This window comes from Aphelocoma coerulescens, chromosome 4A, assembly GCF_041296385.1.
Source record: "Aphelocoma coerulescens isolate FSJ_1873_10779 chromosome 4A, UR_Acoe_1.0, whole genome shotgun sequence".
NCBI classification, from domain to species: Eukaryota; Metazoa; Chordata; class Aves; order Passeriformes; family Corvidae; genus Aphelocoma; species Aphelocoma coerulescens.
Genome location: NC_091018.1, coordinates 7,048,090 through 7,063,047, shown reverse-complemented (window position 1 = coordinate 7,063,047; position 14,958 = coordinate 7,048,090). Strand labels below are relative to the sequence as shown.

At 46.8% G+C, this 14,958-nt stretch overlaps 1 protein-coding gene across 3 annotated transcripts in view; it reads left to right on the top strand.

Annotated features, from left to right (window-relative positions):
• Positions 1–2,404: 2,404 nt before the first annotated feature.
• Positions 2,405–14,958, top strand: part of FHL1 (four and a half LIM domains 1) — a 34,099-nt gene continuing 21,545 nt past the window's right edge. The window contains exon 1 of one of the 3 annotated variants that reach the window (XM_069015149.1): positions 2,405–2,426. Coding sequence is in view for 2 of the 3 variants with exons in the window: in XM_069015143.1 (XP_068871244.1) it covers positions 5,641–5,848 (208 nt within the window). In the remaining variant the exon portion in view is untranslated. Of the gene's footprint in view, positions 2,427–5,528; positions 5,849–14,958 lie in introns of those variants that run through there. The other 2 variants (XM_069015143.1, XM_069015144.1) reach the window with 2 other exon arrangements.

The window sequence follows — 14,958 nt, the reverse complement described above, 5'->3', positions numbered from 1 at the left end:
CATGAGGTCAGTGTGTGGGGATGCAGGGGCAGAGGTCTGCACTCACAGGGCTATGCTGTCCCAGGGATCTGGGCCCAGGTGAGTTGTTGCCTGTGGCCACAAGCTGCCTGCTACTCCCACATCCCTGGATTGTGATCCAGCAGGAAAAAAACACCAGGACCCAGTACATGAATGTGGATGGAAATGCTGAAGTTCAAATGACCATAAAGCAGAAAACCTCAAGCCCTACCCTTGGCAGAAAACCTGGTGTGGTTGAATAGCCCCTTGCAGGCCGCAGATAAATAGCTGTGACTGTTGCCAACATTCCTTGAAAACTTAAATTGTTGCTGGAAAGACTGCTGGAAACCTTAGTTTCTCTTGCCTTTTCCAAAGGTAGCCTTGCTATAGTCAACAGATGGGTCCATTCCTGCCAGGCTCTGGTGCATCATCTTTTATAAATGGGAGTCACCTTTGTAATTTTCCATGCACAGAAGGAGCAACTTGTACTGGGAGAAGCATTTTGGACTCTGCTAAAGGACACCAAGAGGGCTGACACGGCTGCTTCTCTTAATCTGATAGCTGAGCCATCCCTGCAGCTGCTTTTTAAAGGTGGGAACAATCTTTAGCTAGATCCCTTCTCCATGTGCAAATTCTGGTGTCACTCAGGAACATCTGAGTAGCAGTGATGTCACAAATAACACAGCCACTGTAATTACTCATGGGCTTATTCACTAGCAGGTTCTCAGCAGGTAATTGCCCAGCTTTTGGAAATTACCTTGATGCGCTGATCCAGGTTTGGTGATGGTATCTTAGGGCTATGCTACAGAAATACTTTGACACTAAATTGGGGGAAGCTGAGTAGTCTTGTGGATGTCACCTAATACAATCATAATCCATTTTCTGTGGCTTGCTGTTTTGCCCACTAAAGTGAAAGAATCATTGAACCATAAAGACTGGAAAAAGCTTCTAAGATTGAGTACCACCATTAACCCAGTACTGCCAATCCCAGCTCTAAACCATGTCTCTGAGCACCACCATGTTTTTTGAACTCTCCCAGGGACAGCGGTTCCACCACCTTCCTGGGCAGCCTGTTCCAATGTTTGACCACCCTTTGAGTGGAGAAATATTTCTTAATATCCAATCTAAACCCCCCGTGGTTCAACTTGAGGCCAGGACAACTTGGTCCTTTTCTGGTTTGCTCAACCTGTGATGAAGCGCAACCCACCAATGTCCCTCAGCAATTTCACCCTCGCTGCCTTGCATATGCATGATTTCCAAACCACACTGATAGGAAGAATTGCAGAAGAAGCACAGAGAGCTGAGAAATGTCTGGTTTTTGGCAGCCTGGCTGCTCCCGCTGAGGATCACAGCCCACAGTATGTGGCCGACAGGTTGCAATGCTCTTCTTTGCATCAACTTGAACAGCTGCAAGTTATGTATTTAAACTCCATGGAAAAGGCTTTGCATCACTGATGTTTTAACCACACCATTCCAAACCTTCCATAACCCCTCCCTTACTTACTCCCAGAGAGGAATGACTCTGAAGTTTTTCCATTACTTTGCCCGTCTGGAGACCATGTGCTGATGGCTGTGAGGTAATTAGCTGGTGACAGGTGAGTTCCAGCTGCCTGCAGGGCTGGGGCTCCATCTGGCCACCAGTATCCCCCAGGGTAGCAGAATGGTGAGATGGTTGAGGGTGTGGAGACTGTTGGATCTCTTTCCCTATTTCTTGTCCTCTTTCCTCTCTCTCTCTCTCCTTCTCCTCTTGAAAAGACTCACTGCAGGACAACCTGTCTTCTCCTGTGCCCCTTGGGCTGAAAACAGACTTTGGAAAAGTCAGAGGACAGATCGAGGACAGAGCCATCACTGGGGCCTCAAGGGATCAGCTTTCCAACATGATAGTTCTCCTTTCAGCTGGGAGGCCCTGTGTGGGCCATGCGTGCTTTATATTCCAGTGGGGAACCCATCCAAAACAGGGCACGACTGACTTCTACGCAGTTAGGGACATAGATGTCACAGGAGCATCCAGCCTGTGTGGCCACCTCTGCTGGGAAAGCTTCCTGCTCTCAGAGGCTGGTGAAAGCAGGTGGCTGTGTGGTGAAAGGAGGATGGAGCCTGTCAATTAGGGAATTAACAGGGCGGTGACCCTGAGGAGTCAGCGTGGATAGGGAGTCAAGAGGGTTTGTGATGGTACCTTAAGCCCAAAATAGCTGCATCCCTCAGACTGCAACTTGGAAGGGGGAAGGAACCCTTCCCAGCTGTTTTGGACAAAAGGGTGAGAGGGGATAACGAGTGGTAATTAATGAGGGGATTGGTAATTATTTTCACCTGCAGCTGAAGGAAGGGTTGAGGTGTTCATTGGGAGAGGAGGGCTCTGAAGGGTTTGTGTGTGGAAATTATCTCTGCTGCCGTGGCTCTGTGTGGCCATGGTGTCTCACAGAGAGCAGGTGAGTGGGGCAGCCCCATCTCACACAGGGTGATTGTCACCACTGTCAGCCCTGACTAGGGGACACCATGGATAGGATATGTCACACCCAGCCCCAGTTTGGCATGTGGGAACCAGGACAGCCAAACCAACCCATGGGGTATGTGAATGGCATTCTGCTTGGGTTCACCCCAAGATGCAGTGGCTTCCTTCCACTGGCAAAACCAGGCCTCGTGGTGTGAAAGACTTTCCCCCTCTGTGGCTAGAGGAGGATGTAATGGAATCAGAATGGAGACCCAAAAAGGATGAATCAAAGCACATCTTTCTCTACCAGTGCAGATGATTGCTGCTCTGGGGTGAGCCCTTGACTTTGGGGGTGTCCTGCCCTTGGGGTTTCTTGGAGAGCACTTGGCTGTAGATTAGCCTCCCCACACCCTCTGCAAGCTCTACCATTTCCAAATAAAGTTTCTTAGCAGATAGATTTGAGTGAGTAATTAAACCAACTCAGTTTTAAGTGCTTCTGCTTATAGTTCATTTTGTTTGGATAACTAGTCAAGGATATATTGGATCACTGGAGTCCTTCTTTTTTAGATTTACTTACTTTGTTTGCCAAAAATCAATTTGCAGGGTAACTGATTATCTTCCTCAAGCAAGCACTGGTGGTAGTAGGGGATTGACTCAGAGTTGACTCAGTCCTTTGCAATGAGTTGTGTCATTCTTGCACTTTATTCTTGTTTAATCCAATGCTTTGGCAGAGATTTTTATAGTGCTCTACCGTATCTGTAATATGGCAGCGCCCCAGTGCCTGTTCCTTGACTCTGGTTGTGTGCTGTCCTTGCTCTCTAAATCATCCACTGCTCTTTTCCAAACAGAATAAAACTGCTGCTGTGTTTAGTGCAAGTCCTGGAGTGCTTAAATTCTTCTCTGTCAGGTATACTGGTCATTTAGGTCTGATTTAAGGTCTGATCCTGCACACACTCACTTTCTGGCAGAAGTAGCAATACTGAAGATTGGGTAAAGCACTTGCTCTGTGCCATGTGCCTTCACAGACCTTTATTTTGCTTTTTTTTTCTGGATGTGGCATTGTGCACATGGGACTGGATGGTGAATCCAACAGGGATATAAAGGATGCAGCAACTGCAGGATGAGGCCTTGATCTGCAATCCAGTGAGAGCAATGAATTACTCAAATAGAAACCTGCTCTGCTGTAATCAGTGAGAGCCACGTTATATAGATGAATTAATTATTTAGCTGCTACTCTGTTAAGCTGACAGACATGCTGCCTGGGAGTTGCTTTGATGGTAGCTGAGGTTTAGGATTTGGCCATGAAACCCCTAGTTTGTGTTGTATGTGGAAGGCATCTAATACCTTAAATAAAAGGCAGAGGATCCTGATAGCAGCCTGATGACATTTGCTGCAGAAATGGGATGCTTGTTATGCTGCAAGATGTCAGGCACTTATTAGAGCACTTGTGCTTCTCCAGGATGCATCATCTGGTTGGGATCTTCCAAGATGCAACTGCAGAGGTGCAGGATTAGTCCCAGGTATTCCTATGGGGCAGGGGCAGTGACTGGTCTCCGGTAAAGGGACTCCATTGGTACAGATGCTCCTGGAGCAGTGCCCTTCCTATTCCTCTCTCCTCCTCTTTCTGTTTATGGCCAGAGGCAGGAAGGCTCCTTCCTTTGAAAGAAGAAATCCCACAGGAGCTGCCTGCAGGGTAACTTTTCCCTGGTGCCATTCTCCTACAACTGTGCAACACCTGGTTTGTCTTTGTATCCTCACATTCTACAACCCTGGTTTCTCCTGGAGACCTTGGCTTGATTTATCTACCTGGGAATGTTCTGTCTGAATGTCCCATCCTTGAAGGGTCTCATCTCTGCAATTTCTTATGAATCTTGGAGCTCTGCAGCTGCAAACATGTAACACACATCACACCTTAGGGGCAGGGGGGTTTTGCTAGTGGTCTTGTAGGTCTGATGGTTGGTTACAGCCATTAGAGAAAAGCTCTCACTAATGGTGACTAAGTTTTATGCTTGCTGGGAGAGCTGTTGAAAAAATGAGCTGGAAACGAGTATTTGGATTCCTTTGAAAATCAAATGTAAACTTCAGTCCATAATGATAAATGATGTTGGTGTTTCACATCTGTGTTTCACATATTCCTGGAGTTGTTCTTGGCAAGTTGTGGCCGTCTGAGCCTTGAATCTCAGGGCAGCCCAGTGTTCTTGTCCCTGCTAGAGATGTTAATGTGGATGATGCAGTGTTGGAGGAATCTATGGGACTTACCTGTTGAATGAACAGACGCACAGAACAACATGAATGTATCTGTAAAGAGAGAGTGTTTGCTCTTACACAATGTTTTTTGTTTTACTAACAAAGAAAAATTCCTTGCCCCAAGTATAGTGATCTGCTTTCCAGGGATACTGGTGCTGTGTCCAGCACACCTACCAGCATCTCCTGCCATTAGTCAAGAGCTCTGTGGTGGCTCTCCAAGGCATCACAAAAGCCTGTTTGTAGAGAAAGAGCTCCAACACAAGCACCTCTTGTTAAAAAACAAACTTAGCTACTTGCTGGACCATGTGTTCAATAGCAACAAGAATGGAAGAAAGTGGCATAAACTCAGAAGAATATAAAAAGTATAAGGGATGGAGAAAGGGAGAAAAGAAAACAATGTGAATGTTGCGAGATTTTTCTGGTGTGATGCAGCACAGGCAGGCAGATTTATTTAAAACAGGAATGAATTGCTACCTGACAGTACTTTTTTTCATGCCTGCTTTGAAGAAAAGGCTCCTCTTTTGGCATAATGTTTTCTGTGCTCTCTTCAGTTGGGTCCTCTCCCTCCCTGCAGACTTCTCACCTGAAATACATCCCTGCTGTTTGTTTTGTGTCCTGCAAACTCTGTCTATGAACCTGAATGTGATGTGTAACTGACCTTCCAGGAAAGGCTTTAGCATTGAGAGAGGGTTATTTGAACATGACAGGAACCTGGCAACGCATTCTCCTGCAAAGATTCTGTGCCTCATTTTCCTTGTCTGGGAGTGCAGCTGCTGGCATTTTGGGGGTAGCAGGGCTTTTCCCAGCCTGCTGCGTCCCAGGGTTCCCATGACAGCCTGGTGCTGTTGTGGGGAGGCACGGAACAGCTCTGCCGGCAAAGTGCCATCGTTGGTTGGGGTTCCCCCCCACCATGGATGGTGCAGTGACCCTGGGAGGAGCATGCCTCCCCGGGCAGGATCGCTGCTATGGGCTGGACATTTTTTTTTTTTTTTTTTGCCATTCACTTCCCTGCTATAAGTGTGGAAGCCGCGTCTCTCCAGCTGGACACCCCAGCCCAGCCCTGGACCAGAGCGCTCCCGTGTCCGTCCCGCAGCCGCTCGCAGTGTTCGGTCCATCCCTTCCCTCCTCCCGGCAGCAGCCGCCTCGCAGCATTCCCGGGCTCTCCGGCAGCCAGTAAGCACATGCCTCCCTCTCTCCCTCTCGAGCATCGTCTCGCTGAGCAGGGCAGGGAGCATTTCAGCATCCCACGCTTCGCAGGTCTTCGGATTTCGGGGCTGGTGCTGGTCTTTTCTCTGCATTGTGACTGCTCTGCCTGAGAAGGGTTTGTGAGAGTAGGGATGGGGAGTGGGAAGCCTGTGGGTGTGTAATGTACTTCTGAAACACTCTCTAGCAAGCAATTTCTCCGTGGTTCACTGAGTTAGCCTCAGAAACTGCCTGTTTTATGGGTTGTTTTGGAAATGGGATTTATCTACATTCTTGCTTCTGATTTCTCTTGCATCCTCTTTCTGATATACATATTCCCTCCTGGAAGGTGGTTGCTTTTAAAGTGCAGGCAGACCCTGGGGTATAAATACAACTTGTCCCTTTGCTTCCAAGCTGAGCTGCTGCTTAGGGAGAATTTGCTGTGGTACTGAGTTGTGTAAGAGCTGTCAGCTCTGTGTTTTCCTGGGCAGGTGATCAGATGTGCCTCTTTGAGGCTTTTATAATGAGAGCTGGGGAGGAAATAGCTAAAGCAGAGGCTGTTTTGTGGGGTCTCAGGTGATGTGAGGAGCAATCCTGGGAGCAGGCTGGCAGTAACAGAATTGGGGAATATGGAAATGCAAGCTTTTACCTAATAATTATCATACTTTCCTCTTTCCTTCTGTATTACGGAATATCAGGCAGTTGCAGAGTTCCTGCAGCTGTACTCATGTGAATGCAAACACCTTTAGTTTTGCACAAATGCTGCACCCCTGTATCAATATAGATTTGGGAAGTCACTTGCATGAGTGAAGTTGTATTCATCATGTGTTTGCAAGACGGGTGTTTCTGTCATTAATCTTTTTTTTTAGTAATTGGTCAAAAGATAAGTTAATGCATGTGACTCTGGTCCCGTTTGTGTTGTGTAAGCAGGAGCCAGTCTGTGGTTGAGAAAGGGATGTGACTATTTTTTAAACCACTGAAATCTAGCACATGGAATGGGGAAAATTAATAAAACAATCCACCTACCAATTAGTCTTTTACCCTGTTTTGAGAGGAAGAGTGTTCTTTTTAAAAATAACAAAAGAAAACTTCCGAAAGGAAACTGATTAAATTCTTAAGCCATGATGTACAAAGCAAATAGCTGATCAAGCAACCAAATATGGCTTTGAAACTTCAGCTTTCTTTTGTAATGATAAAAGCACCCACATACTTCAGTGACAACACCTTTTTTTTTTTTTTTCCAAATACAGCATTCTTGAATATAAACCAGTTCCTAATTTTTCCTTAAGGAGCTCAGTATATAAAAATTCCTTCTTGACTAATACCTGAGAGAAAAATGTGGATAGGTGTTTCAGAGCTGGAACCACAAGTGCAAAAAACCCCCAGCCCCTCCAGATCTCAGTGCAGCAGAAAGCCAGTTTCTCAGATTTTGGACTGTGGCTCTGAGGAACAAGTTCAGGGCTGGGACTTTACAGCTGGCTTCTGATATGCACTGCTCTTTGGGAATTTTGGCTGGGGAAGGTATTTAGGATTGGGCTCTTGAACTGTTTCTAACAGAAGTTATTCCCTGCTGTGAGTGATGGCTTGTCTCCCTGTATGCTGGTATAATTCTCTGCTTGAACATAAACAATGGCAGCTGTTCAAAAGGAGGCAACATTTAGGGTACTCAAACACTTGAGAATAAACACTCTCCAGCCTATCTTGGCTGGCCTTTATTTCAGAAGCAGCTTTTCCATCGAACTGTACCATGAATGGAAAATCCAGACATATGGTACTAAGCAGCTGGTGGGAGCCTGGTCAGGTCCCTGTTCATGTCCATGGATAGGGGAGTGATGCTGTAGGATGCACTTCTTCTGTAATCTAAATCCTTATCACATGAATATGACTTGCAGCCCACACCCATTGCACTAGGATGTAACAAAAAGTTTAAGGAACTGACCTCCTTGCCCCCAAGAAGTAACTTACTTCCTTAAGTATCACAGAATAGTTTGGTTGGAAGGGACCTTTAGAGGTCATTTAGTCCACAGGGACATCTTCAACTAGACCAGCTTGCTCAGAGCCCTGTCGAACCTGACTGTGAACACTTCCAGGGATGGGGCATCTACCACCTCTCTGGGCAACCTGTGCCAGTGTTTTACTGGTTTTGTCAGTGTAAAAATCTCCTTCCTTGTATATAGTCTAAATCTAATGTGTTTCAGTTTAAAACCTTTGCCCCTTGTCCTGTTGCAGCAGGCCCTGATAAAAAGTTTGTTCCCATCTTTCTTGTGAGCCCCCCTGAAGTATTGAAATACAATATTGGTGTAAGGTCTTCCTGGAGCCTTCTTTTCCTCAGGCTGAACAATTCCAGCCCTCTCAGCCTGTCTCCATAGGAGAGATACTCCATCCCTCAGAGCACATCATCATTGTCTCCTCTGGACTCGCTCCAACAGCTCCACCGTGTCCTTCCTGTGCTGGGACCCCAGGGCTGGATGCAGCTCTGCAGGTGAGGTCTCACAAAGTGGAGCAGAGAGGCAGATGTGAGCCAGGAATGATACTGTCCCCTCAGCAGTAGCCTGTGTGAATTATGTTTACTCAGCATCCAGTGGATGCATTGGGGGATTTAGGTGGAAAATTCCTCTGATCTTTGCTGGTGAGACAAGGATCACACAAGCCTGTGTTTACCACTTCCCTTTTTGTGGTTCGCTTGGCCCTGAAGTCCCAGGGGCATTAAATTCAAGAAGATAAGCCACACCAACAGTGATGTGCAAAGTTTGCTCATGCTTTTGACTGGTTTTGATTGTTCCTAAATCAGAACAGCTCCCTGTAGAGCTATGGGCAGGCTCTGGTGCCAGGCTTCCGCAAGGGTCACACAGAGATGCAGATGTGTGGAGGGCTGAGCCAAGCAGTCAATGCCTGCCTGTCACCCTCATGGTCCCCAGCCACTGTCACCTTGCGCCCTGCTGGTAGGAGAGCAAAGGTAGAAAAGCTGAGATTTCAGGTTCAATTCTATACCTTGAGCAGGGTGGACTCACTTTTGCTTGAAATGGTAGTGGAAATCATGTCTATGCAATAAACCTTTCCAGAACTGACCTGCGATTTCATAAAAATCAAAATGCATTGTAAGTCAAAATACTACAGCTTGATTCGTTGGGATCTCCTTTTATTTCATTTCTCTGTTATAGAAATGCAGACAGGGAAAGTAACAAGAAATGTCTGAGATCAGTCGTTTCATGTCTGATTTTGGCAGAGGGAGTGTGGGAGGAAGAAAGAAAACTCATATTTCATTTAGATACTCTGGAGAGGAGTTTTAAGCAGATGGCTCTTGAGACACTGGGACTAAAGAATTAAATGCCATTTAGATAAATCCATGCTTCCACTTCTGCAGTGTGGTTTTGGAAGGACTGTGCCATATATTCTTCAGTTCTTTTATTCTTCAGTCCAGTAAAAACCCTGTTTGCAGCCACTTGGCTGGGTGTAGGACCAAAGGACTGGGGCTTCCCTGGGGTTCAGAGACAGGATATAGCCCAGCATGTTCCTCTCCCTGATGGGCTTTAACTGGGACTTTCTGTAAATGAGCAGCCCAGAGCCAGCTCTGGGAATATCACCCCAGGTGGCTTCTGTAGGAATGAATTGGAGCCAAGAGGCCGAGGCTGGTGTGTGATGAGCTTTTCTCTCCCCAGGCCTGTAGGCAAAACTCTCCTACCAGAAATGGTTCATCTTGCTGCTCAGAGTATTTCCTGCAAAGGCTTTGCTCTGCTCCAAGATGCTGTTGGAAAGCCACAGAAAAACCCTTGACAGGCCAGTGCTCACCCCTCCCTGCAACACACCCTGAGGCAGGAGCTGGTCCTTGATACCTCCAGAGTGATTCAGGCACTTGTAGTGCCAAGAATGCTGCCAGAGCAGCTTCCTACTCTCACAGCAAGAGAGCATGGCATTTTCTGTGGAACAAAGGGATGGATGGATGGATGGATACTCTTCTGCTTCTCCAGCTTTTTCATCTCCATCAGAATAGATGGGAAATGGGGTTTGTGTCCTATGGCAAGACAGGGCTAAAATTACGTTTAAGGCTTTGGAGAAAATCAAAGTAGGGCAAGGATTGCATTATAGCTATGCTGTAATGGGATAGACAGGGTTGGAAGCACTTTTTTCAAAATAGGCTGGACTAGAGTTCCCTGGAAGAAGTTGGAGAGCTAGGGCAGGGTTCCCAGCAGTGATGGAGCTGCAGTCCAGGGTGGAAGGGCAGCTATTTTGCTGTGTGCCTGACTGGAAACTGTAGGAACCCAGAGTGCCAAGAATATTTCCCTGCCTGTTTTTAAGGGCTCTTACCCCCCTGAACAACACTGTTTTAACCTCCAACCTTGGAAAAAATTACCAACGATCAGACAAGAACTAGAAAATATAGTGGTGTGAATTAGGTGATAGACTACTATGTAAGATTGTCACAGGGTGAAAAATTTAGAGGTTTTGGACTTCTCTTTGTAGTAAATAGATAAGAGTAAAAAATATCAAAATGGAGGATGGTTGTTGTTCTCTAAACCTTCTTCTCCTTCTTCTACTACTCCATGTTCTGCAGTAAAAGTAATTTGGGATTATTGGATAGAGAATTCCGCAGTTCCTGCCCGTGTTACTGAATAATTGGTAGGAAAGTGAAAATAATGTACGTTGGTTAAATTATCTTTAAAAGGCTGTGTAAATCTTGATAATTAGAGACTTCACTCCTGCTTTCTGTGCTCTATGCTGTACCTGGGTCACGCTAGTGGCTCTGTTCCTCTGATAAGACTTAATAAACAACTATCCGGCAGCACTGAAACTCCAGGAAAAGTCTCGGTTTATCTTTGAAACTCCTTGCAAGGACTTTTAGAAAATTCTGTCCCATCAGGAGGGATTTGATTTATGGCATGGTTCAGTGTCAGAAACTTTCAGGCAGAGTTACAATTTTGGTTTGGATGCTGTTACAGAGTTGCATTATTTTTGTAAATAAGAAATTCAAAGCTTCTTGATTTTGGACTGATGTTTTCAGAAGACCCACTTGTTCCACACATGTACCTCATCTTTTTTCTGTTTCTTGAGGTGACCCCAGTGATTGGTGTCATTTGGGATGCATCCCTCCTCCTGCTGCTCAGCAGAGCTGTCTGTGGTGTGAGCTGGCAGCCAACAGTCATGGACTGTGAGGGATTGAAAGTGGTGGGATATGGCTGCATTTGTGATCTGCTTTGACATATGAGGGAGCTTCAAATCAAATATTGGCTGGCCCCCGTGGTGTCTGTCTGCTGAAATGACGTGTTTAAGAGACCCCTGTTCACAAGAAATCACGTGTGCTCCATATGCCAAGGGACTCCTGCAGGGAGGCACAGTTGGTACAGGGATCTATAATCCACCTATTTTGCTTCAAGATCCCTTTAGCACTGCAGCAGCTGTCCCAGAGTGTGAGGATTCTTGTGTTACACCAGCTCCCAGCTGCAGAGGAGTTCAGAGCTTCTGGCAGAGCAAGAATTGCTCTTGCTGTTTTGCTTGGACAGAGCAAAAAATCCCCTCAATCCTCCAAAACTCTCTCATATGAACCAGAGTGCTGGGCGTGCCTTTCTTGTGCTAAGAAAAATAGAAATGGTTCATCACACTAAAGCCATGGCTGGTCCAGCCCACACTGCTTGTTAGTTGACTTTCCTGCACGGAGTTGGCTCCCAGCTCTTCCTCAGAGCCTTCATTTGGGAATATTCAGTTTTCATGTGCTTCCAGTGGTCTCTGACCAAAGATCCCCTTAACTATGACACTACCCTAAATACAGCCCCCCCCCCCCCAACCCTGGGAGGATGTTGGGTGGGAGAAAATAGTACCCTTTCTTTTAAAGAAATGCCCCAAGATGTGAGAACCATCTGGACTTGGCAGGCTGCTCCCAAGGCATTTGCTGTTTGTTTACCTTGGGACTGACTGCCCCTGGCAGTTGTTACCATCAGCCTTTCTTATCTGTTCTTTTCTATAATAAACACTGGAGCAAAGGTTTGGAATTAGCCACTTCTGAGGCACTGCCTGCCTCCCTTTCCAGCTTCTGTCTTATGGTCTGGTTTTAGGACTCTTGAGCCTTTTCCACTTCATTCTGTGCTTCTTGGCACAGAATTGCCATTTTGTGCCTCTTCTCATTGCACTGAGACAGCAAAGAGCTCTTTAAAATTCCTGGTAGGTGTGTCATCCACAGGGCTGCAGCATCCCAGGAAACTGGTGCCTTGGGACAGCTGTGTGCACTCACAATGCTCTTGCTGTGTGCTAGAGAGATTTTTCTAGTTTGACTTACCTCATCCAGTGGATGTTTGATGAGTTTCTGACTGATACCTATTCAGTTGAAGAGCCCATGGAGGCAGTGTCAGGATCCTGAGAGCATTCCAGGTGCCTGGTGCAGCATTAACCACAGGGCAGTCAGTGGTTTGAGGGAATGCAGACACAGACAGCACCTCCAGAACACAGGTCCTCATCTGGATTGGGTAATTGGAGAGAGTAATCTGGAGATTGAGTGGCTTTGCTTCCACTTAGAAATTCCCTGGTGATCTCTAAGCATTGTCCTGATGTGATCTTGCTCCTGACAGTACTGTGGAGAGGCAGTAATAAACAGCCCAGGGTGCAAGGATTTGTCTCTCTCTCTCTCTGGTCTCATCTCACTTTAAAAATACACAGAGCTGTGTTTTTCACTCAACACATGCAAATACAGTTTCCTGTCTACCTTTGCTCTGCCCATTGAAAGCCAGTCATGCTTCCCCATGGGACAGCCTGCCAGGTGAATGCCACTTGATGTATAACATATTTCAGTGCTGCGTCTGGAAATGGCCAGGATGACAGTATAGTATCAGGGTTGGAGAGCAGCCCACGTTCACTTCACAGCAGCACAAGGGCACCCGGTGGGGATGCAAATCTGTTAAATTCTGTCTGGATTTGCTTTGGTGGATGCTAGAACACGTCATCCACCCCTTGCTATAATATTCCCCTCTCTCCTATGCCATTATCTCCATAATGATTGATAGTCAAAGGTGGAAACTTCAACTGTGGTTCTGTTCCTGTGGTGGGATGGGTTTCTTGCAGTGGGTGGGGGACACACCATTCCTGTTTGGGGAAAGATTTGCAGATTTTTGGCTGGAGAGGACTGCAAACAGCATTTCTGGGGTTACTCTGATGTGCTGGACAGGATGTAACACTTGTTTGGGGTGGCAGGGGGCTGCCATAAAGGATCACCTGTGGTGTGTGTGAGTGAAAGCCATGCCTCACACCTCCTTTCCTCAGTCCCATGTCGCTGGGGTGAGCCCTAAGGCAGCTTTCCCTTCGCCCTGCAGTGCTAACACTGCCCATCTCCGGAGCACTGCTGTGAGCACCTCCAGCTCTTCCTCCAGCCTGTGGTGGTGCTGTAATGCGGGGAAGTCTCTGTGTGCTCCACTAGACACTGAACCAAACAGCCAGTAAATCTCTTATAAACCAAGGAGTATCTTGTTTTGGTTACCAGGGAGATTGCCAAGTGCAAATTCAACCTGAAATAGCGATGAGCTCATCCTTGGAGCAGCATCGGTGCCTGAGCTGGAGCAGCCGGATGAAAAGCGAGCCAGCGCCAGGAATCCTGTCTGCTCCACCGACATTTGGATGCTGTGTGAGCTGTTTTGCCAAACAGCTTTTGCCTTGTAAATGAGATTGTGCAGGGGATGTTGGGTGAAGCTGGCTGCTGAGACAGGGCTTTTACAATTCCTGGAAGTGTGGCAATGACATTCCTCGTGAGACTGTGGGCTTGAGAGCCCAGGGGGTGGTTAAGATGCTGCAAAGGCGGCCTTCTCTGCCATCTCCCCTATCCTGGAAACTTCTCCCTGTGAAAGGATTGTAGGGAAAACTGAGATGCTTGACTTGTAAATAAGGGTTGGTTCTAAGCACCTGATTAGACAGGAGTACTGAGAGGCAGAGCCTCTCCCTGCTGCTGCTCCAGGTGCTGGAGCAGGAGCTTGGAAAAACCTCACCCTCCTCTGCAACATACCCGGCTGGAGCAGGAGCTTGAAAATTTGGACTCTGGCGTTATTTTACCCTGAAGTGTCCCCAGTTTAAGTAGGTCAAGACTGGACTTTTGGAGTCACCTCCTGCCAGGGCACAGTGGGCACTGTGGGAGCAGCTGCTGCAAGCTATCTTTTCTAGGTTGATGGAGTTGGGGTTGGAGTGGGCTCTTGTGGGGTGCCAGCTGTGCCTGAGAAAGGCAGGATAAGGAGGCTGTGATGCACTCAGTCTCTTGGCAGCCTAGGCAGGGCTCCTGTAGCACCCTGCACCTTTCTCTGCTAAGACATAGATGTTTCCAGATACACTTCATTCAATGAACTTGCATTTTCTGAATTACAACTTTTAGCTGAAAAGGTCTGTCTGTAGGAGGAAGTACTGCCTGAACCTCTGCACCACAGTACTGCAGGGGAGAGGCTGACAAAGTTGTGGCAGTGATGTCTACTTGGGTTTTGCTCCCCATTGCTGAATTACCAAATTCATGAAGTTATGTAGAAATACAAGAGAACATCACCTGGCAGCTGTCTCGATGAAGCAATGCATGAGCCCCTTACCAGAGGCCCACTGATGGATTTCAGCATATCTTTTAAGACATAGTTGCTAGTGAGTGAAAACAGGGAACAGTTATCAACAGCACAAATGCAAACAAAAGCTGAGCCCTGAAAAGTGATCTGTGAACCTACTCACGTGATGCAAACACACAATCCTTTTTTTGGATTAACTTCATAGCTTTTTGAAGCAAGGGATGAAGGTTGTGTCTATAAAAAGAGATTGGTTTCAGCAGGGGTATTTTGGAAGTCTTTTATTATAATTTTACAATCATGGAGAGATCTGTAAAATTGTGTGTTCTTGCAAGTCCCTTCCAGGACTGTGGGTGGATTTTTTCCAGCTCCTTTCTGGAGCCATGTGGGAAATGCTTTGGTGACATAACCACGTCCCTCAGAATCACGGGCAGCTCTCGGTGCCACCTGTGCATTCAGCCATCAGCTTCAGGAAAAGGCTTCAGGAAAGCCTTTCTGGTTCTTGGAGCAGTTGGCATTTGAAAGAAGGTGATTTTCATGTGAGGACATACAGCTGAGTGAGATCTGGGTGAGGCAGATGTGAGTTCACCT